The following is a 25,659-nucleotide window of genomic DNA, read 5'->3' on the forward strand; positions in this document are numbered from 1 at the left end:
AAAAAAAAAAATATTAAAAAAAAAAAAAAAATAAAAATAAAAAAAAAATAAAAAAAAAAAAAACTTTCACGCTCTCTCTCTGCTATTGAAATAACTAGGTACTCTCATAATACTTTCCATTCAGTTCTGGTATATTTCCATTTCCACAAGTCTCACGTAAGTATACAAATTCTTGCAAGTCAATTGCATCTTTAACCATCAGGTACAATGTGGTGAGTTTATTAACCACCTGAAATTCAAAGACAGTTCTTGCTTCTAGCAAGTCTAATACCCGCATTAAAAGCCTCTAGTCAAGTCATACGTCATTTGTTCATAACAATTACAATCATTACACTGTCAAAGAATAACACGTGCTTGCTCCTTGTATGTAACAAACAGCTTCCATGGTACAAGTGGCAAACACTTCTCTGTGCCAATCGACCGCCCTCATTGCTGCATTCTACCAATACACGTCCATCCTAGACATACAAAAACAGGTGGTGCGGTAGACCCATCTCCATTCTCCCACACTAATACTTAAAATATTGAGTGTTCAGGATGGTGAAAGACTGAGTGTCTCTAGAATTTACCCCAAAATTCTCGAGGCACTACATATCCCTCCCCTTATCTTGAACATGTGATATTTTATACATATTCATTATGCATAGTAATATCCCCCATAACAATAATTCACATCTTAATCAGTATATATTATATTTCTTCTAGTAATCGTGTACCTAATATCTAGCTCTTCTTTCTTCGTTTTGCTAATAACTATCTGAGCATATTGGAGTTAGTACTTTTATATCTAGGAATTGTGCGGACAACATTCTTGATTTCCAATCACGAACTCCATGTGTCACAGACACTTTACTCTACTCCTCTGTAGTTTTTTCTTTAGTACATATTAGTTTGATTATCTACCATAGCTTGTAGTCTGGAGGAACTCCGGGAAAATGAGAGTGTTCTTTCCGACGCTCATGAACATAAAACATAACAATGCTAGTGGAATAGAGAATCCAAACTTACCAGAATAATTTCGACAAAATTTTGTGACTTTTGTCATGATACTGTCCTTTCCCCTCTAGGAACAGTACCTATACCTTACATATGGTTTGATCCTAAGAGTACCCTTTCTCCTGCTTTTGGCAGGTACACCCCTTTTTAATTCCTATTTTCCAACAGTACAGGTCAATCCCCTTCTTGGTGCACCTGTCCACACAGTATAGGTCCGCCTTTCTTAGGTCTGCCGATCTGCCCTTTTATATCCAATAAAACTGGGTGCTACATCCTTATCCTTCCTGAGTAGGCCTCATGGTACATTTCCCTAGTATACATCTTTATGTACACTACAATTAAATATTGTCTGTAAACTAAATCTGTTTCACACTTAACACTCACTTCTTAATACTTCATTTAATCCCCTAGAGTCCTCCATTATGCTTCCACTCCTACGCTTCCAATACACACCACATATATATTATTCAATATATCATACCTTTACTTATGCTATTCTTGTCCCACTATCCTACAAATCATCAGAACAAATGTTTGACTGACATTCCTGAGTAATTATCACAATTAGTTCTTCCCTGGCTAATGCTCATTAGTTCCACCTTGGCTTATGCTCATTAGTTCCTCCTTGGCTTATGCTCTCCTGAACTACTCACACTTCCTTCTTAAGTATTTACTCACACTTCCTTCTTAAGTGTCCCTGATGTGGTTTATCATAGTTTTTATATCTTTACGTACATATGTGATATAGAATCATCTTTGTTCTTGTACATATATTTCCTATATATACATATTAATAAATATCTACTTCATAGTTTTCTCAAGTAACTAGGTGATGTAGAACCGTCACAATAAACTGTCATGTGTGCATATTTCTTTATGTGCCCATTCTTTCCCTCTGCAACACTTGACGATTCTTACATCATTTTTATCTGTTCTTCCATTGTTTGTGTCTTCGTGTTTCATTGTGTGTATGTGTAAGTGTGTCTGGTTATCCAGATTCTTCAGCCTATTTATATGAAATAAGTTGAAGGTTATTGGAAACCACGGAAAATAAGAAGGACTTCAGGGACAGAAGTATATAAATATGTAAACAGGGAAAGATAGACCGGTACTCAGATGAGAAGCAAGAAAGGAAAAAGTAGAAATGGTTGGTAAGATCAAAGAAGAGAAAGAAGACAGCCCCACAGACAGGAAACCCTTCCCACCCCCCTTCCCCAGGATGCCTACTTCGCTGATATTTGAGTGAGAAGCTGGAGGAGGTACGGTGTTAAACGTCTCCTACAGAATGGACATTCTCACCTTCACCTTTGAAGTCCCCGAAAAAAATCTTAGCAACCCCTATGGAATGGCAGATGGTGAAGAATCAGTCACACTTGTTTGCAAGGGTTGTTTGAAAGGTGTGGAGTGTGTTCTGTGTTAGCCATGATTTATTTGTTAGTGTAAATCATGTTTTAATCTATAACACCCACCCCTTCCAAAACCAATACAAACACTCCCATCTACATCACATTTCATAAAAGGCATAAAATATTGTATACTAAATAGAATAATATACCCTACGATCAAACAGTTGTTTACTTAATCACTTTACACTAGATTTTATACATACATAAAATACTCTGTTCAGTTTATGTTGTCTCAACATCACTCTGTTTGAATAGAACCATGATATTATTTTTCCATTAATACTATATTCTATTCATTTCATTACATATCTGGGATCACAGTTTATCCATGATTCTCTCAAGTCTATTATTTTTGTCATATTCGATTTTCTATATGCTAAAATTATAGGATGGTTTAAGAATTCATTAATAGAAAACAGAATAGCTTAAGATTTGGAGGGGATTCGGTGCAGGAAAAATAGTACAGAAGAAACAACGAGAACAACTCAGGATCCAACAGTCATCGCTCTGCCTGGGGAACAAATGTGACTCCACCCGGATCCCATCACTGGATTACTTATTGACCAATACTTCTTGTTAAATTTTGTGTGAAAGCCACCCCACAACAAAACAATTACCACCCTACTAGGAAACACAACATTAAGTAAAGTTATTCTATTTTCTACTCTGTCATGAACAAGTTTGAATTCTTCGCACAAGTCGTCTATAACATTGCTATTATCATTAAGTTTGGAAAAAGCAACAGTCAAAACATTTCCGAAGATTATCCTCGTGGCAACATTTCGATCGATTATTTCCTCTATCTGTCCCTCCAGATTACTTATATTTATTAAGTCTGAAGTGGCTAGTTTCTCCTTTAAGTCTTGTTCCATGTTATTTACTTGGGTACTAACACATGCAATTTGCGATAGGACTAGAGGTATTAATTTACCCTGTTTTTCCAAACTCTCTTTTAAGGTGTGCAACCTATGCTTTACAGCATCGAATGTACATTGCATATACTTTGAAATGATCCTAACTTTTCACTAAGTTCAGTTTCTACATTATTATATTTATCTTCAATATCAAATTCTAGTTTTTTAGCTAAGTCCTGAAATTGATTACTCTGTGTCGTTGATTTACATGGATAGTCAGGGAATTACTTAATTCATTCTTTAAATATAATTGCAAACTCTCCACTTTACCATTTAAGGCATCGAAATTAGCATTTAAAACCTCACCCTGCGCTTCAAGTTTTCCACTTAAAGTAGCACTTAGTTCCTTTCTTATAGAAGTATCTTGAGCAGTAAATTCTTTACTTTGTGCATATAATCTAGAATTTAATTGAAAACTCTGAGCTTCTAGATTTTTACTTAAAGTAGTAATCTGAGCGTTTACAGCTGCTGAATCTGCCTGCTGGGCTTTAGTTAAATTTACTATTTCAGACCAGTCTGGCATTTCCCTAGTCACTTTAATAGCTGTGGTTGGTTCTGCTAGTTGCTGTTATTGATCCATATTCTTTCTACTTTTAGATCTCGTGTCATTAAAAAGATTCACCTCTGAGTATAATAACTATACTAACACTCTATTATTGAACAGTATCCGTAACTTTTGATTCAAATAATTATTGTCTTTCGCTCAGCCGGCGTAGAGTCTTAGGTTGCATCGGTGAGCAGGTGTGTAATTGGCGCCAGTGAACAGTACGGGCACGAGCAGCGTCAAAGGTTAGTTTCAGCATCTGTGTCAGGGAACAGATCTGTAGTCAGCAATGGTGAGCAGCAGCTGGCACCATTGGTGTAGGTTTCTGGTTACTGCCTCCACACCCCCGCGATGTGCATGGGGGCTGCTTACTCTCCACACTGGATCCTCATCATCGTATAGATCTCGTCATAACTCTTCTTAGTCTAAATTGTTGAGTTTTTCCTTACTTCTTCTTTTGTCTGGTATTCATCAACTTTCACCCTTTTTGCTGTTTATGCAGAATCCAACTCTGCGAAACAATTTCTTTGTCTTGTTACTATTGATTGCTATGGCAACTCACAATATCTTCTTATCTTGATTTTGTTTTAAAATTCCTCTTTCTGAGAGTCCTGAACAGGTAGGTCGCCATGTTCTAATAGTTTTGACGATAGAACATATAAATTCAGATTGCCGTCCTTGTTAAACAAGTAGGCAATTTACAATGTATTTATACACCATAAAATTCTCTTCTTAGACATAAATGTCTCCGTCTTGTTGTATTTCACTCGTACTTTGAGCTTTAGAAACACACTTAATTAACATTTACAAAGAAGTTTGGTTTTAGAACCACATGGAAATTCAAAGACAGTTCTTGCTTCTAGCAAGTCTAACACCTGAATTAAAAGTCTCTAGTCAAATCAGATTTCATTTGTTCAATCATTACATCATCAAAGAATAATGCGTGCTTGCTCCTTGTACGTCACATACAGCTTCTATGGCGCGAGCGGCAAACACTTGTCTGCGCCGATCGACCGCCCCGATTGCAGTATTCTCCAGATACACGTCCATCCTGCACACACAAAAACCCGTGGCACGGTAGACACATCTCCACTCTCCCACCTCATACTTAAAATATCGAGTGTTCGAGACAGTGGAAGAGCGAGTGTCTCTAGAATTTACCCCAAAATTCTCGAGGCACAACAACCCTCTATATACTCCTTCCACCTATCTCTTGCTTCATTTGCTGCATTTTTATATTTTCTCCTTCCATCAATCAAATTCAATATATCTTCTGTTACCCAAGGATTTCAACCAGCCCTCGTCTTTTTACCTACTTGATCCTCTGCTGCCTTACTATTTCATCTCTCAAAGCTACTCATTCTTCTTCTACTGTATTTCTTTTCCCCGTTCTTGGCAATCATTCCTTAATGCTCTCTCTGAAATTCTGTACAACCTCTAGTTCTTTCAGTTTATCAAGGTCCCATTTCCTTAAATTCCCACTTTTTTGCAGTTTCTTCAGTTTTAATTTACAGTTCATAACCAATAGATTGTGGTCAGAGTCCACACCTGCCCCTGTAAATGTCTTACAATTTACAACCTAGTTCCTAAATCTCTGTCTCACCATTATATAATCTATCTGAAACCTTCCAGTGTCTCCACGCCTCTCCACATACAAAATGATCTTTCATGATTCTTAAACCAAGTGTTAGCTGTGATTAAGTTATGATCTGTGCAAAATTCTATGGGCGGCTTCCTCTTTAATTCCTTATCCCCATTCCATATTCACCTACTACTTTTCCTTCTCTTCCTTTTCCTACTAACGAATTCCAGTCCCCCATGACTATTAAACTTTTGTCTCCGTTCACTATATGAATAATTTCTTTTATCTCATCCTACATTTCTTCAATCTCTTCATCATCTGCGGAGCTAGTTGGCATATAAACTTGTACTACTGTGGCAGGCATGGGCTTGGTGTCTATCTTGACTACAATAATGTGTTCACTATGCTGTTCGCAGTAGCTTACCTGTGCTCCTATTTCTTTATTCATTATTAACCTACTCCTGCATTACCCCTATTTGATTTTGTATTTATATCCCTGTATTCATCTGACCAGATGTATTGTTCCTCCTGCCATCGAACTTCACTAATTCCTGCTAGATTTAAGTTTAACCTAGGCTATCCATTTCCCTTTTTAAATTTTCTAACCTACTTGCCCGATTAAGGGATATCTGACATTCCATGCTCTGATCCACAGAATGCCAGTTTTGTTTCTCCTGGTAACTATAAAACTATGCATTTCAAAAAACGAGTCACAACTGAAACTGGACAAATTGTACAAATATCTTGGTGTAAAAATTTGTTGGGCTATGGAAAGGAACAGTCACGTAGACTCAGTCATAGGTACAGCAGGTGAAAAGGCTTTGGTTCATTGTTAGAATACTACAGAAATGCAGTCAGTCCGCAAAGACAATTGCTTACAAATCACTCGTGTGACCCATCCTAGAATATTGCTCAAATGTGTGGAACCTGTACCAAACAGGGCTTACAGGAAATATTGAATGTATACAGAGAAGGGGCAACAGCAAAGGTCACAGGTTTGTTTGACTCATGGGAGAGTGCCACCCAGATGCTGAAGAAACTGAACTGGTAGAAAGTTGAAGGTAGACACGAACTATCCTGAGAAAGACTATTTACAAAGTTTCAGGCACCAAGATAAATCTGGAAACATGCGTCACTTGCTCTAAATATTCAGAAATGTACAACTGTGGACTTCATAAAGTGAAAGGACAAGATTATATTAATTACCAGATATACAGAAGCATTTAAAAAGTCATTCTTACTGTGCTCCATACATGAATGGTGCAAGAAGAAGCCCTAACAACTGGTACAAGGGGAAATACAATCTACCATACACTTCACAGTGGTTTGCAGACTATGGACGTAGATGTAGATGTTTATCTTACAAACCAACTAACCGTCAGTGGAAGAATATATTATTTTCTTGTTAAATAAAGAAGTAATTAAACAGATAATTGGACTTCACTGCTCACTTGTAGGGTCTTTCATCATTATGAATCCTCATGTGCTTTTTCAGACTGCCTTTATCCACAGTAGCATAGTCACACACTTGACATTTATGACATTTTTCCCCAAAATGAATGTGCTGATGTGCTCGCAGCTTATCAATTCGGCTGTATGTTCTTTTACAAGATTCACACTGAAATGGCCTTTCACCTGAAACATACCAAAATGTATAAATTAAAAAAAATAAAAAGGCATATATAATCTAGTTCTTCTTATAAAGTACTAAACAAAACTGTTATGCACAAAACAAAAACCTATTCAGAGACTAGAAATACTTGATAAGGGGAACACGGTAACTGAAGGTAAAATTTTCCAGGCCGTTAGGCTGCACCATGTTCATCTTCAAATTTCTTCTTACACCATTGACTATTTGACTCATCTGATTGGATGTTCTTCAGGATCTTCTGGCACTCTGCATTCACTATCTTTTGTAAATTAATCCAAGACTGGTCTTTCATAGTGTTTAGCTAACCAGGTGCACTAGGAGATCCTGATGGAGATCTCAGCAGAGAGGTCAAAACATCGATTGTGTAAGAAGAAATTTGAATAGGAATATGATGCGGCCTAAAGAGCTACAAGATTTTACCTACAAAAGCAATGGCCATGAAAACCTGTACTCTTACACGTAAAAACAATTATTTAACCTATTTTTCCACCACCACATCACTAATATAATATTATCAATTCTAGCTTCTTATGAAATTGTCATCAGAACATCTGTTTGAAAAGAATGGGGAAAAAGCTAATGTTGCTTTAGTCCAGAGACTAATTTATTGCAACTCTCCATGTTAATCTATTGTTGGAGGGCATTATGATTTAACTTTACTGCAACATAAAAACCAAACCATAACACATATGACTCTGTTTAATAGCATACTCAACAACAGAATGAAACACAGATAAAACAAAGAGAAAACATAAGTCAGTCACTGCATCAAAGATAATCATTAAAAATAATAATCCCTTGCACATAGCATTACACTGCACATAATACTGCACTTCACCCACCCCCCTCCCCCCGTTAGTGGCAACAACATTTTCTGTTTAACTGGATGTATCATCCGGACTGAGTAACAATGGGTCATGCACAGCCTGCTGATAGCACATTAGAAGTAGCCTCTGACATCCATTGCGGTTGATCTTTGTGAGTGGTGGAACAGCTGGAGTGTTTGTCAAGTCCCAAGTGTGTGTAGAAGAGTCCATACCAGTGTAGGGTGCATGGAAAGCTGGTTTGAGCCTGTCAACAGAGATACTGGTTGGCATAACCATCACATTGACTTACAATGTCTTCTTCCTCAACCTGATGACAATGTAAGGTCCCCTGTAGGGTGGCTGCACTGGTTTGCATACTGCATCAGGCCATATGAAGACATGATGACACTCCCGTAGTTTGCCAAAAAACAAAATGGCACGAGGCTGCTTATGCCTTGGAGCAATAGGGTGTAGTTACCGGATTTGTGTGTGCAGCTTTTGTACAAAATATGGCAAGCCAAAACAATCATCTGGACCATTGGCAAAGAACTCTCTGGGCAATCATATTGACGGGTCACGAACATGTTCTGCGGTCGGGGCTTTTAGGTCTTCTTTCAACAACATACAGAGATGAATCAACAACAGACCATAGAAGACAATTTGAGTATTATCTGTTCAAAGTATTCACCGATCTACTGGATATGAAGCGGATTAAAACTATAGCTTACAACCTGGGAGTCAGTGGTTTGTTTCCACACATGCACCACCCACTGAAAGTGTTGCTTCGATGTCACAATTCATTGTGGTGGACAGAGATATGGCCCATTAAAATGATGTTCAATGTCTCTGTCCACCACTGTGAACCGTGACACTGAAGTGATTTTCAGTTGGCAGTGCATGTGTCAACTAAACCATTTGCTGCTTGGTGGAAAGCTGTAGTTATAATCTACTTCATACCAAGTAGTACAGCAAGTGCTTTGAACAATACAACTCAAATTGTCTTCCCTAGTCTGTTGTAATTCACAGTGGCACACTGAAATCGGTGATGCATTCCCAGAAGAACACAGTCATGACAGTTTCAGCAGTATGTCAGTGATCGCAGCACCTCAGGCCAGCAAGTAAAACAATCAATGGCTGTAAGGCAGTAGGTGTATCCTTCCAATGGTGGGACAAGTCCTACAAGGTCTAGATGGACATGATCAGACCTATGATTTGGAGGAAGAAACGTGCCAAGAGGTAACAGAACGTGCCACTACTTCATTCCGTTGACAGGCCACACATTGTCATATATATTTTGTTTGCAATTTTTATCCGTGTATGGCCACACAAAAGCTCACTTTATCATTATGGTAGTGGCTCATACTCTAGGATGTAACATTTTATATAACAACATTTTATGTGAAGAGGTGACTGCCTGTTGGCAAAAGTCAGTAGTCACAATTTGTTAGTCGCGGTGCCACAATAAAGCAGCGCAGTTGACAGTGGCAGCATAATATGGCGGAGTTATAGACCTGACGGTCACGCTTACAAATCTTGTATCTCACTATGTAATCATTGCTCTGTGGCAAGAGCTTCAAAAACAACTGTATCAGTGATCAGTTCAATTTGAGAGACAGCATCAGGTAGCACGTTCAGTTCTTCTTCAACACAAATAATATTGGCAGTGAACTTTCTGATATAGCTGACATGTCACAGTTGACATGGTTCTCAGGAAGCTGGAGGAAAGCACATTTAGTGGCTTGTTATCTGTGATGAGAGTGAACTGCTGTCCCTCCAACATGTGACAAAATTTCTTAATAGCAGCATAGGCAGCACCGATAACTTTTTACTGGAAAAGACTAAGGGCTGCCAGTGCTCAATTATTTGCTCTTGCAGTGCAACACCAATTGATGTGACAGACGCGATAACCATCACACACATCTGTGGAACTGGTTGGACTAATATTGTAGCTGCTGTGATGGCAGTCTTTGGCTTGTTAAACACCAACTTGGCCTCACTGTTCCACTGGCGTTTGTACCTTGGCTTTAGTGAACCATGCACGAATTTATTCAGTGGTGCATCTAGGCAGGCAATATTGGCAAAAAATCAATGGTAAAAATTGGTTATTCCACAAAATAATTATTTAACTGTCGCAGACTGCAAAAAATTAAATATAGCTTCTATTTTCTCTTGCAGAGACTGTATGCCTTGCACGTTGACAGTACAGCCTACAAACTGTAATTCAGCTACTTCAAGATGCACTTCAATGGGTTGACGAGCAGGAACACTGCATGTAGACAAGTGAAGATCTGTCATACGTGTGACAGATGTTCTGCTTCTGAGTTTGGCTTAACCAGGATGTCATCAATATACACATAACGAAAGTCTAAGTCACATGTGACTTCATCCATGAACTGTTGAAATGTCTGGGTAGCAATACAAAATCCAAAAGGAATTTGGGCAAATTCAAATAGTCTGCCCAGGGTACAGACAGCGATCTTAACAACGTCATCTGATGCCACAGGTATCTGGTAGAATGCACAAATTAAGTCCAATGCAGAACAGATGTGCTTAACCATGAACACCGAATGTAAAACCTTCAATATGCAGTACTGGATATCAATCTGGAATTGTTCTGGCATTGAACTGTCTATAGCAGCCACATGGACGTCATCTATTGTACTTCTCTGGGGGCCAAATGCAGTGGAGAGACTGAACTACTGCTCGATGGGTGGCAGATTTCTCGTGCAAGCATGGAACTATCTTCAATTCTGGGGTCTGAAGCAGCGGGGTCAAGTAGCCCAGGTGTAGTCAAAATATAGTGCACCATTGAGTAATGCACAGGTGCTAATCTGGGTGTCTGGCGTGTGATTTTTGGGAACCGTGAGAAGCTCTATGAATTGAGAATCTATGGCAATCATCCATACTGCTGTATCTTCCGCATGACACACTTTCCCCTCACATGCTACATGGATAAAGAGCCCACTCCAAGCATAAGATACATTACGTCCACTGTGACAAACTGTCATTCAAATTTGAACTGTAGTCCTAAGTTCAACACTAATGTGCCACAACCATACTTTTCAGACGTAGAACCTTTAGTGGCAAAAAGATGGCAGTCATCACAGCTGCGACACAGCACACTGGCATATGGACAACTGACACATCAGCATCTGTACCTCCCAAATCTGTAATTGTGTGCCACATTCAGTTAAAAACAGTCAACAGCTGCCCTCTGGAGTGCCGGTGGCCATCATTACTGATTTCGTGCTGAGTTTCTCTGTTTGAATGGCGGGCTACACTTCTGCACCTCAGAACCATATCGTCGGTGGTAGCAGCAGGCTCTTGTTGGTGAAGGTGAGGGGCTGTGCATTCCTGGTGAGCGGTGGCGATGAGATAGGCAACTGGTAATCTGTGTCAGTACAGGTGCGATTCCTAACATGACGGTAGACTGCAATGACCAGCTGCAGGTGGCACCACTGGTTCCCACTGTTTGAAATGCGAGGCGTGCAGAATGCAGTGGCAGCATTGTCTGCTGCCATATAGTTACTTTAGCGACAGACTGCACATTCAGTCAGAAACCAGTAGCGTCGCTGCCACTGAACTACGTAGCGACTGGAGACTGCTTTTACTGGCCAAACACATCCAGTTCAGTGAAAATGAGTTTCTCAGGCACTGATGAAGAAAAGTTAACTAACAGTGTGGCAAAATATTCTGTAAGTTATGACACAAGACATGAACAATATAGAAATGTTTTAGTGAATGATAACTGTAAAGCTGTAGTACAGGACTTAAATAAAACAAGTAAGTATATTCAAGAAATTATTTATTAACAAACAGGTCCATATGTACATTAATGATTATTATATGAGTCTATTAAAAAGGCAAGAGTATATATGTTTCATGTTATATAAACCATTGCATAGATTAATCACAGCCCATTGTTAACAGCTGCCTCTTGCCATGCCACAAAACCATATTAATTGGAGGAAAATATCTTTAAGTTTCTTACTCATTTCAAAACCACTGCTGTTCAGAAATCTTCCAAAATGAGAAAAGATATGCATATTGTTTTGGCTGGTTGCTTCATTAACATTATAGCTATAAAACGGAATACCATTTTCTTCAAGATAACCGTCTTGTAGAAAATTGCGTAAACAACATGCCAATAAAATGAGGCCATCAGCCACAGCAATAGGACTACAAAATACTCTAAGTAATTGGCTTAATAGCTCAAAGGCATTTTCTGACACTGAATAAGCATGGGATAATCTGTAGTTATAAATCTGTTTGTCTCGATGTGATGTAGATAAAGACGGGATTCAAATGTCTTAAGGAAAATTTAATTATATCAGATCTACAGATCTTCTGGAATAAAGTTTCATCACACAATCAATGAGAGCAAATGCTTTGTCTCCTATCAGGAGATGAGGTAACATCAGTTGTTCTGGCAATCATTGTGATGGAGATACAGTGAAGTCCTTTGCACCTATTTCCCTGCCCATAGCCTATTTCTGAAATATCCTGTTATCAGACACTTTTTCCATGAGCACCAACATCAGTGCCAATGAATTTACAATTTGCATCCACAACAGCCAACAAAAAAATCGAAAAAATCTTTTTATTAAAAAAAAACAGTGATCCACTCTTCTCTGGTGCTCTTACATAAACATGTTTTACATCTATAGCCTCTACACAATTAGATATATTCAATTTAAGCCAAAATTCTTGTTCAATGTGTCTGAAATCTGTGAAGGTGGAAGATGGAATCAACATGGGCAGCAGCCTTATTCTTGAAATCTTCAAAATATTTTTCACGATTTTAAACATGGCTGTCTGTCAGGAACCATATATAAGTTCCAACACTGGAATCACACAGCCAGCCGGTTGTAAATAACTGATTGGTACACTGACCTAGGTTTTGACACCCCTAAAGATGTCTTCATCAGAATGATATTTTAAGAAACCCTGTAAAATAATACATAGAAAATTAAATTTGACAAAAACATTAACCAAGATGATAATTTCATGACATGCAAATGTTACTTACATATGGTTACATTGCAAGAAGGCAATGATCAATGTTTAGAGCAGATGTGCTCAAGTCAAAAGTTAAAATTAAATATGTTTCAGCCGTTGGTACATATGCCTTGCTAGGAACAATATCAGACTGATTGGCCCAGTGGCTTACATTGCTGCCATGAAAACAATACAAGTTGTGCTGCGTATCGTGTGTGGACAGTGACATGTGCCCATTTGACATAATAACAGAAATAATTGAATTAAACAACACTTGAATATAAAAACAAAATACACAGAGAGCTTAATGTATTTTTGAAAATACAAAGTTGTCATTAAAACATCAGCTTCACATGTGAATTAGAAAATAACAATCCTCAGCTTCATTAGTTGGACCTCAGTAATGCTATTGACAATAACAGACTTTCCTTTAGTATTTTTCAAAAAGCTATTAATACAGATCAGATTTTGCTTGCTAGTTTTGTGCCTCACACTCTCATAAAAAAGCATTTTTCCAGTCAGTCATTCACCATGCAGTTCCTGTACCTTTGTCACCTGAAAACTTAATGAAGAGATTAATTTAATAAAAACTATTGCAGTTAATAACAGTTATGATCTCTCATTAGTTGAAAAGATCTTCAAAGTTAAAACTAATGCTGAAGTTGCCACTTTAGGCAGCAGTGCTGTTTCTGACAGTAATGAGTATAAAAAAGTTTTTGTGATTCCAAGTTTAGGTTCTATTTCTTATAGAATTCTTTGTCTTCTAGTTAAAAAAAAAAAAAGGATGCAAATTTCTCTTTTCCACTAACAAAAACTTGCAAAAAAAATCTTATTCACAATCTTAAGTCCACAGCTGCTCCTATACACAGTTCAGGAGTTTATAAAATCACTTGTGATATGTGTCGCATTTATTATATATGGCTATCTGGAAGGTCTTTCAGTGTCAGATAGAAGGAACATTCATTGGGAAAAAGAGGCACTAATGTATGTAAAGGTGGGAATTTAAGGAGATGGGACCTGGATAGACTGACTAAACCAGAGGTTGTACAGAGTTTCAGGGAAAGCGTAAGGGAACAAATGGCAGGAATGGGGGAAAGAAATACAGTAGAAGAAGAATGGGTAGCTTTGAGGGATGGAGTAGTGAAGGCAGCAGAGGATCAAGTAGGTAAAAAGACGAGGGCTAGTAGAAATCCTAGTAGAACAGAAGAAATATTGAATTTAATTGATGAAAGGAGAAAATATAAAAATGCAGTAAATGAAGCAGGCAAAAAGGAATACAAATGTCTCAAAAATGAGATCAACGGGAAGTGGCTAAGCAAGGATGGCTAGAGGATAAATGTAAGGATGTAGAGGCTTATCTCACTAGGGGTAAGATAGATACTGCCCACAGAAAAATTAAAGAGACCTTTGGAGAAAAGAGAACCATTTATGTGAATATCAAGAGCTCATATGGAAACCCAGTTCTAAGCAAAGAATGGAAAGCAGAAATATGGAAGCAGTATATAGAGGGTCTACACAAGGGCAATGTGCTTGAGGACAATATTACGGAAATGGAATAGGATGTAGATGAAGATGAAATGGGAGACAGAGCACTGAAAGACCTGAGTCGAAACAAGGCCCCGGGAGTAGACAAGATTCCATTAGAGCTACTGACGGCCTTGGGAGAGCCAGTCCTGACAAAACTCTACCATCTGGTGAGCAACATGTATGAGACAGGCGAAATTCCCTCAGACTTCAAGAAGAACATAATAATTCCAATCTCAAAGAAAGCAGGTGTTGACAGATGTGAAAATTACTGAACTATCAGTTTAATATGTCACGGCTGCAAAATACTAACGCGAATTCTTTACAGACGAATGGAAAAACTAGTAGAAGCCGACCTTGGGGAAGATCAGTTTGGATTCCGTAGAAATATTGGAACACGTGAGGCAATACTGACCCTACGACTCATCTTAGAAGCTAGATTAAGGAAAGGCAAACCTATGTTTCTAGCATTTGTAGACTTACAGAAAGCTTTTGACAATGTTGACTGGAATACTCTCTTTCAAATTCTGAAGGTGGCAGGGGTAAAATATAGGGAGCGAAAGGCTATTTACAATTTGTATAGAAACCAAATGGCAGTTATAAGAGTTGAGGGGCATGAAAGGGAAGCAGTGGTTCGCAAGGGAGTGAGACAGGGTTGTAGCCTCTCCTCGATGTTATTCAATCTGTATATTGAGCAAGCAGTGAAGGAAACAAAAGAAAAATTCGGAGTAGGTATTAAAATCCATGGAGAAGAAATAAAAACTTTGAGGTTCGCCAATGACATTGTAATTCTGTCAGAGACAGCAAAGGACTTGGAAGAGCAGTTGAACGGAATGGATTGTGTCTTGAAAGGAGGATATAAGATGACCATCAACAAAAGCAAAACGAGGATAATGAAATGTAGTCGAATTAAGTCCGGTGATGCTGAGGGTATTAGATTAGGAAATAAGACACTTAAAGTAGTAAAGAGTTTTGCTATTTGGGGAGCAAACTAACTGATGATGGTCGAAGTAGAGAGGATATAAAATGTAGACTGGCAATGGGAAGGAATGCGTTTCTGAAGAAGAGAAATTTGTTAACATCGAATATAGATTTAAGTGTCAGGAAATCATTTCTGAAAGTACTTGTATGGAGTGTAGCCATGTATGGAAGTGAAACATGGATGATAAATAGTTTAGACAAGAAGAGAATAGAAGCTTTTGAAATGTGGTGCTACAGAAGAATGCTGAAGATTAGATGGGTAGATCACATAACTAATGAGGAGGTGTTGAATAGGATTGGGGAGAAGAGAAGTTTGTGGCACAACTTGACTAGGAGAAGGGATCGGTAGGTAGGACATGTTCTGAGGGATCAAGGTATCACCAATTTAGTATTGGAGGGCAGCGTGGAGGTTAAAAATCGTAGAGGGAGACCAAGAGATGAATACACCAAGCAGATTCAGAAGGATGTATGTTGTAGTAAGTACTGGGAGATGAAGAAGCTTGCACAGGATAGAGTAGCATATAGAGCTGCAGCAAACCAGTCTCAGGACTGAAGACCACAACAACAACAATGTATGTAAACCCACTTTTGCTGATCATCTATTAATTTCTGGTCACAAACTGAAAAGAGTTGAAGAAATTTCCATTTTATACCTGGAAAAGAGAGGTCATAGGCTGGACATATTCAAAGAGCTGGAGAATTTCAAGCATACAGCTAACGATGATAGCCTCATCCTCAATGAACAATTACAATTACATAACAAAAATTTTTTCAGTGGCTTTAATCCACTACTTGCGTAATTTTATTCCCTCATTTTTTACTATGTTTTCCTGCCACTTTCCTTTATCTGTTTCTTCAAATCTCATAGATGTATACTACAAAAGTTACCTTCGTGCAGTTATTTTTGGGATTGTACAGCTTTTGTATGAATATCCTATAATATTCCGTGCTTTACGTTATGGGAATTTCTGTAAAGCCTAATAGATGGTTCTTAGTTATACTTCATTTGCTTGACTACTTTGTATTTTCATAAATACATTAAGCTCTATTCCTTTGTATTTTGTTTTTATAATTAACTGTTGTTTATTCCAATTATTTCTGTTATAATGTCTCAAATGGACACATGTCACCATCCGCACCCGACAGGCAGCACAACATGTATTGTTTTCGTGGCAGCATGTAAGCCACTGGGCTGATCAATCTGATCTTGTTCCTAGCAAGGCATATGTGCCAAAGGCTGAAACGTGTTTAATTCTAATTTTTGACAAGAGCATATCTGCTCTAAATTTTGAACATTGCCCCTTATAATGTAGCTTTACATAAGTAAGATTTGTATGACAATTATCATCTTGGTTAATGTTCTTGTCAAACTTAATTTTCCATGTATTATTTTGCAGCCGGTTAGTTGTGTGATTCCTATAATGATTTTTCACAATTCTTGATATGTGAGATGGTGATATACAATACGCAAATGACAAAGACTGGTAACTTTCACCTGTGACCAAGAATGCGAAACAAACGAAAAGATGCAGCTAATGTATTTTCCATGTACAGGTGACGAATGTAAGAAGAAGTGGAAGCTTTTTAAGGGACAGTTACCAGAGGTTCAAGAAGAAAAGAAAATTAGGAACAGGTTCTCCTACTTCAAAAAATTAAAAAACAAAGAGACACAAACAGCTATCATGCCTTGACAGTGTTCCACAACATTACTCTGGAGGAACAAATATTACATTGACATCATCACAAGTAAGAATGTTAGAAAGCCAAGAAGACAATGGAGATCAAACCCATCAACTCGACCTTTTGGCATCACAGGAAGAATATATGGGAGAAGCACATATGACAACAAAAATAGTGGTGTACCATATGAGGTAACAAACAGTGAATGTTGTGTGACAACACAAAAAAGAAAACATAGTAAAGTTCATACTACTGATAATAAAACATTAAAAATGAGGCAAAATAGGGTAAAGATGATTATGGAACAAAAAGATGATGTTATTGACTTATTTTTCCATCACATCAGTGTAGTTGTAAAATGTTTACCTCCAGTTTATAAAGCAGAAGCCAAAGGAAAACTTAGTAATATTGTTTCTGCTTATGAAATAATGGCTGCAAAGTGCAACACACATCAGCCATCAGCAGGCATTCAACCTCCACACCTCTCTCACCAAGTCTTGGAATTGCAGCACATCATAATAACGTATAAAATTTTGTGAACTTACCTCAGTGTCACATACAATTTTTCTTTTGCACTATTGCATTTTTTAGGCACTGCAGTTTTCCATCATCTTTAATAAAACTGAGCACAAAATTAAACTGCCTTTTATTTAAACACCAATATATCCTGAATAAATTTTCATCACTAAACAACTTTTTTAAATCAATGCTGCATGACTACTGTCTGCAGTTCAACTTTATATGAAGGCATAACCAGCTTTTGCCTTTGCCTGGGTTGTAACAATAAAATGTCATTGTCTTCCTCTTTCAATAACAGCGCAATATCTGCAGTGGACTTACCACCCCTCACAAAGTTCTTACAACCAACTGTATGGCTTGTCTATTGCTACACTCCACAACACACCAACTGACGGCAACAGCATTGCCGTTTGCTATCTGCAGTCATGGTTGGCCACTGTCATTGCATTCAGAATCTCACGTTAATGTAGCAACTTGCAGAGTGCCCTTGGCCACTTGTGATTGTAGTGTGGCATGAGTGTTATCTACCTGAAGCTGAAGGCAAACTGTTGTGACACACCTGGACAGATAGATTTTTGCCACACGATCTGTGATTTGCATGAGTGCTTCTAGATTGCCAGTGTACACTGTCAATATCTTCTAAACATTGGGTGGCAGGGATGATAACCAAGTATTCCACAGAATGTCGTCACTGACTGCACTACTCGCTAATGTACACAGTTGATGTAGTAGTTGCAAAAGGGTGCAATTGCCTAGCTCTTCAGTGTGGAGTAGGTTCTCCCATTTCTTGGATTGTGAGCTGGGTAATCAGAGCATTCTTGATGGTTATGTAACAATCAGTGCTCGGTGGTGATGCCAGAATGTCTTGCACCTCTGCGGTCATATCTTGATTGAGCACAGCATCTACAGACCGAGCAAGCTGGCTTAGTGGTTAGCACACTGGACTCGCATTCGGGAGGACGACGGTTCAAACCAGCATCCGGCCTTCCTGATTTAGGTTTTCCGTGATTTCCTTAAATCTCTCCAGGCAAATGCCGGGATGGTTCCTTTGAAAAGGCATGGCTGACTTCCTTCCCCATTCTTCGCTAATTCGATGAGACCGATGACCTTGGCCTTGGCCTTTTAATATGTCTGCTTGCGTCTGAATATGTGTGGATTGATATGTGTGTGTGTGTGCGCGCGAGTGTATACCCGTCTTTTTTTCCCCCATATATATATATATATATATATATATATAAAAACAAAGATGGTTATAATAGAAGGAAACATTCCCTGAAGGAAAAATATACCTAAAAACAAAGATGATGTGACTTACCAAATGAAAGTGCTGGCAGGTCGACAGACACACAAACGAACACAAACATACACACAAAATTCAAGCTTTCGCAACAAACTGTTGCCTCATCAGGAAAGAGGGAAGGAGAGGGAAAGACGAAAGGATGTGGGTTTTAAGGGAGAGGGTAAGGAGTCATTCCAGTCCCGGGAGCGGAAAGACTTACCTTATGGGGAAAAAAGGACGGGTATACACTCGCACACACACACACATATCCATCCACACATATACAGACACAAGCAGACATATTTGGTCTTTAAATATGTCTGCTTGTGTCTGTATATGTGTGGATGGATATGTGTGTGTGTGCGAGTGTATACCCGTCCTTTTTCCCCCTAAAGTAAGTCTTTCCACTCCTGGGACTGGAATGACTCCTTACCCTCTCCCTTAGATTAGATTAGATTAGATTAGATTAATACTAGTTCCATGGATCATGAATACGATATTTCGTAATGATGTGGAACGAGTCAAATTTTCCAATACATGACATAATTAAGTTAATTTAACAACATACTTAAGTTAATATAACAACTCTTTCATTTTTTTGTGTTTTTTATTTTTATTTTTTATTTTTATTTTATTTTATTTATTTATTTATTTTAATATTTTTGTTTTTGTTTTTTTTTAAATTTATATCTAAAAATTCCTCTATGGAGTAGAAGGAGTTGTCATTCAGAAATTCTTTTAATTTCTTCTTAAATACTTGTTGGTTATCTGTCAGACTTTTGATACTATTTGGTAAGTGACCAAAGACTTTAGTGCCAGTATAATTCACCCCTTTCTGTGCCAAAGTTAGATTTAATCTTGAAGAGTGAAGATCATCCTTTCTCCTAGTATTGTAGCTATGCACACTGCTATTACTTTTGAATTGGGTTTGGTTGTTAATAACAAATTTCATAAGACAGTATATATACTGAGAAGCTACTGTGAATATCCCTAGATCCTTAAATAAATGTCTGCAGGATGATCTTGGGTGGACTCCAGCTATTATTCTGATTACACGCTTTTGTGCAATAAATACTTTATTCCTCAGTGATGAATTACCCTAAAATATGATGCCATATGAAAGCAACGAGTGAAAATAGGCATAGTAAGCTAATTTACTAAGATGTTTATCACCAAAATTTGCAATGACCCTTATTGCATAAGTAGCTGAACTCAAACGTTTCAGCAGATCATCAATGTGTGTCTTCCAATTTAATCTCTCATCAATGGACACACCTAAAAATTTGGAATATTCTACCTTAGCTATATGCTTCTGATTAAGGTCTATATTTATTAATGGCATCATACCATTCACTGTACGGAACTGTATGTACTGTGTCTTATCAAAATTCAGTGAGAGTCCGTTTACAAGGAACCACTTAGTAATTTTCTGAAAGACAGTATTGACAATTTCATCAGTTAATTCTTGTTTGTCAGGTGTGATTACTATACTTGTATCATCAGCAAAGAGAACTAACTTTGCCTCTTCATGAATATAGAATGGCAAGTCATTAATATATATTAAGAACAACAAAGGACCCAAGACTGACCCTTGTGGAACCCCATTCTTGATAGTTCCCCAGTTTGAGGAATGTGATGATCTTTGCATATTATGAGAACTACTTATTTCAACTTTCTGCACTCTTCCAGTTAGGTACGAATTAAACCATTTGTGCACTGTCCCACTCATGCCACAATATTTGAGCTTGTCTAGCAGAATTTCATGATTTACACAATCAAAAGCCTTTGAGAGATCACAAAAAATCCCAATGGGTGGTGTTCGGTTATTCAGATCATTCAAAATTTGATTGGTGAAAGCATATATGGCATTTTCTGTTGAAAAACCTTTCTGGAAACCAAACTGACATTTTGTTAGTACTTCATTGTTACAGATATGTGAAGCTACTCTTGAATACATTACTTTCTCAAAAATTTTGGATAAAGCTGTTAGAAGGGAGATTGGACGGTAATTGTTGACATCAGATCTATCCCCCTTTTTATGCAAAGGTATAACAATAGCATATTTCAGTCTATCAGGGAAAATGCCCTGTTCCAGAGAGCTATTACACAGGTGGCTGAGAATCTTACTTATCTGTTGAGAACAAGCTTTTAGTATTTTGCTGGAAATGCCATCAATTCCATGTGAGTTTTTGCTTTTAAGCAAGTTTATTATTTTCCTAATTTCAGAGGGAGAAGTGGGTGAGATTTCAATTGTATCAAATTGCATAGGTATGGCCTCTTCCATTAACAGCCTAGCATCTTCTAATGAACACCTGGATCCTACTATATCCACAACATTTAGAAAATGATTATTAAAAATATTTTCAACTTCTGACTTTTTGTTCGTAAAGTTTTCATTCAATTTGATGGTAATACTGTCTTCCTCTGCTCTTGGTTGACCTGTTTCTCTTTTAATAATATTCCAAATTGTTTTAATTTTATTATCAGAGTTGCTGATTTCAGACATGATACACATACTTCTGGATTTTTTAATAACTTTTCTTAATATAACACAGTAGTCTTTATAATGTTTGATAGTTTCTGGGTCACTACTCTTTCTTGCTATCAGATACATTTCCCTTTTCCGGTTACAAGATATTTTTATACCCTTAGTAAGCCAGGGTTTGTTACGAGGTTTCTTACGAGTATATTTAACTATTTTCTTGGGGAAGCAGTTTTCAAATGCATTTACAAAAATGTCATGAAATAAATTATATTTTAAATTGGCATCAGGTTCACGGTACACCTCATCCCAGTCTAACTGCTGTAGGCTTTCCCTGAAATTTGCAATTGTTAAATCGTTGACTGAACGTACTACTTTGGAGGACTGTTTAGTATTGCTGAATGGAGCTATGTCATATATTGTAACTAGCTGTGCACCATGATCAGAAAGACCATTCTCAACAGGCTGAGCATTTATCTCGTTAAACTTATCTTGGTCTATAAAGAAGTTATCTATCAGTGAGCTGCTATCCTTTACCACCCGAGTAGGAAAATCAATAACGGGTGTCAAATTGAAAGAACCGAGTAATACTTCAAGGTCATTTTTCCTATTACCCTCTTTCATAGAATCTACATTGAAGTCCCCACAAATAATTTGCTTCCCCCTGTCTGACAGATAGCACAACAAGGAGTCCAAATTTTTCAGAAATAGATGAAAATTTCCTGATGGGGACCTATATACAGTTACAATTATAAATGTGCCTTTATTTAATTTAAGCTCACAGGCACATGCTTCTATATGTTTCTCTACACAAAACTTTTTTGTTTCTATACTTTTTGCACAATGATAACTTTTGACATATATGGCAACTCCTCCTTTCTCCATATTTTCTCTCATTACATGTGCAGAGAGCTTATATCCACTTACATTTACCTTATCCATATCAGTAACAATGTGATGCTCAGACAGGCATAGTATATCTATTTCATCCTCAGCTTCTAAACCTTCTAAACAAAGCAGAAGCTCATTTATTTTATTCTTTAAACTCCCAATATTTTGATGAAATATACTTACATTATTTTTAATTATACTTTTATGAGAACCTTTCCTTATTCTAACATTTGCAGTACTCTCCTGTCTGAGTTTCTCATTGTGCTTAGGCCTAGTTGCTATACCAGTGATCACATGGTGTTCAGAGAGGCAGATTATGTCAACTGGGTTGGGTGACTTTAATTCATCAATGCAATTACATAGGACTGAGATACAACTTGGTGGAGATAAAATTTCTGGTGATTGGTAAAAATTTATAATTGACAGCTGTGATTGGTGATCCAACGTGCTAGAATTGTGCTGTTTTTGTTTCCTAAACTGAAGATTTGTTTCAAACCTGACCTCTCGTAGAACTTGACATCTTTCTGTCTTACCTATCCTAAAAAAGGTGCTGCTCCAACACCTGTAACCACTGGTATTTTACCATTCATGGCAGTGCCTCCCCCCCTTAAATTTCCTGCTATTACCCCAGCCAGTTTCCCCTTCCCGTTCCTGTTGAGATGTAGGCCGTGCCTGGTATAGTCCCACCTACTGAGAGAATCAACAGGAACCACACCAATATGAGCCCCCGCACCCGACCCAAGTAGCCGTTCCAACTCCAAATTAACTCTCCAAACAGAAGAGTTCAAATGAGGCTGGTCATGGCGTCTCAGGACAGATACAAATTCAACATTGGTGTGTCTCGATGCCGACGCAATCTTTACCAGGTCACACTCTATACTGTACCCAGGATCTCTGTCGATGCTGTTCCCTGGCCCTCCCACAATAACCACGGTGTCTTCCCTGGTAAATCCTTTACAGAGTGAACCTAAATCCTCTGTCACCTGATCCAGACTAGCACTTGGTTTGAAAAAATTTGTGACCTGGTATTCTGGTCCTAATTTCTCCTGCAGAAGTTGGCCTACACCTCTGGCATGAGAACTGCCTAACAACAAAACTTTCTTCCTTTTCGATGACTTTCCTACATTCTTTTTCAATTTCCTATTGAAAGTTTGTTGTGTCCTGTCTACACCTACCTCTGCTTGAGGCTCATCAGTTTCTAACTGAAGCAACAGGTCAAACTTATTTTTGACATTCACCACAAAACTGTCAGACTTAGTTCTAGGCCTGTTCCTTCTGCTACCTGTTGCCACTTCCCACCTCTCTTTGCCCTTCTCCCTCCTTAACCTGTCCAGATCTTCCCTAGCCTGATCTAGCTCAGCCTGAAGGGCAGCAATTTTCCCCTCCTGTTCCACTATCTTCCTATCTCTGCTGCAAATCCTACATAACCACTGATGAGCCTGATCCACTTTCCCGACACCCACGCCACTGCAGTCCCCCCAGTGAAAAAAACTACTGCATCCATCACACCAAATCCCGGAACTGACAATTCTACGGCAAGTCAGGCACTTCTCACTCATGGCAAAAATAATACTTTAGCTAGAATAAATCAATTAAATTACCGAAAATCAAAAAAGACGTTACAAGAATTAAGCCTATTCACAAATGTATATAAGCAAGTTTCTGATTTAAAATTCCGCTGTTTTTCTGAGATCTGTATTAAAACAATGAAGGTATACGCTATTTATTTTATATTTCACTCGATGGAATGAAAAAAAGGACAATTAAACGAGATACTTTAACTTTGATTCTCCAAAAACGTTATGAGAATTAGGCCTATAAACAAATGTATATAAGCAAGTTTCTGATTTAAAATTCCGCTGTTTTTCTGAAATCTGTATTAAAACAATGAAGTTATACACTATTTACGGTAGTTTACTTATTTGTTACCGAGAAATTAGTTAAATTACCGTGAAACAAGAAACAAACACGTTTACAAAATTTAAGCCTAAGCGCGACTTCGCGAAGTTACGATCTTTTCGTGTTTTCTGAAAAAATACGCAATGAAAAGTCAAACCTTTAACGGCAAGACTAAATGATACACTAATGCATGTATTTAATTTGTTGTCAGCATTAAACTAAATTATATTCCTGTCTAAATCACTTAACTTTCTGGAAATGGTTTCTGGCGTCACTTACTCGGCGGCCATCTGAATGTGGAAACCCACATCCTTTCGTCTTTCCCTCTCCTTCCCTCTTTCCTGATGAGGCAACAGTTTGTTGTGAAAGCTTGAATTTTGTGTGTATGTTTGTGTTCGTTTGTGTGTCTGACACACACACACACACACACACACACACACACACACACACACATCAATCCGCACATACACAGACACAAGCAGACATTTGTTGACGAAGCAACCGTTGGTTGCGAAAGCTTGAATTTTGTGTGTATGTTGGTGTATCTATCAACCTGCCAGCACTTGCGTTTGGTAAGTCACATCATCATTGTTTTTAGATATATTTTTCCCACGTGGAATGTTTCCATATATATATATATATATATATATATATATATATATATATATATATATATATATATATAAAAAGAAAGATGATGAGACTTACCAAACAAAAGCGCTGGCAGGTCGATAGACACACAAACAAACACAAATATACACACAAAATTCAAGCTTTCGCAACCAACGGTTGCCTCATCAGGAAAGATGGAAGGAGAGGGAAAGACGAAAGGATTTGGGTTTTAAGGGAGAGGGTAAGGAGTCATTCCAATCCCGGGAGCGGAAAGACTTACCTTAGGGGGGAAAAAAGGACAGGTATACACTCGCACACACACACACATATCCATCCGCATATACACAGACACAAGCAGACATTTGTAAAGGCCTTTACCGTGTGTGTGTGTGTGTGGTGTGTGTGTGTGTGTGTGTGTGTGTATGTGTGCGCGCGCGAGTGTATACCTGTCCTTTTTTTCCCCTAAGGTAAGTCTTTCCGCTCCTGGGATTGGAATGACTCCTTACCCTCTCCCTTAAAACCCAAATCCTTTCGTCTTTCCCGCTCCTTCCCTCTTTCCTGATGAGGCAACCGTTGGTTGCGAAAGCTTGAATTTTGTGTGTATATTTGTGTTTGTTTGTGTGTCTATCGACCTGCCAGCGCTTTTGTTTGGTAAGTCTCATCATCTTTCTTTTTAGATATATTTTTCCCACGTGGAATGTTTCCCTCTATTATATATATATATATATTATATATATATATATATATATGATGCCACTTCCTTATACACAAATATTCCGCATGTCCAGGGCCTCGCTGCGATGGAGCACTTCCTTTCACGCCGATCACCTGCCGCCCTACCTAAAACCTCTTTCCTCATTACCTTAGCCAGCTTCATCCTGACCCACAACTTCTT

The 25,659-nt window shown here is 38.0% G+C and overlaps 1 protein-coding gene across 3 annotated transcripts in view; it reads right to left on the minus strand.

Annotated features, from left to right (window-relative positions):
* LOC126191580 (zinc finger protein 239-like) overlaps positions 1-25,659 on the minus strand; it is a 319,091-nt gene that overhangs the window by 186,300 nt on the left and 107,132 nt on the right. For all 3 annotated transcript variants that reach the window (XM_049932511.1, XM_049932513.1, XM_049932512.1), the window contains exon 4: positions 6,894-7,077. In XM_049932511.1, the coding sequence (XP_049788468.1) occupies positions 6,894-7,077 (184 nt within the window). The remainder of the gene's footprint in view (positions 1-6,893; positions 7,078-25,659) is intronic.

Source organism: Schistocerca cancellata, chromosome 6 (genome assembly GCF_023864275.1).
Source record: "Schistocerca cancellata isolate TAMUIC-IGC-003103 chromosome 6, iqSchCanc2.1, whole genome shotgun sequence".
NCBI classification, from domain to species: domain Eukaryota; kingdom Metazoa; phylum Arthropoda; class Insecta; order Orthoptera; family Acrididae; genus Schistocerca; species Schistocerca cancellata.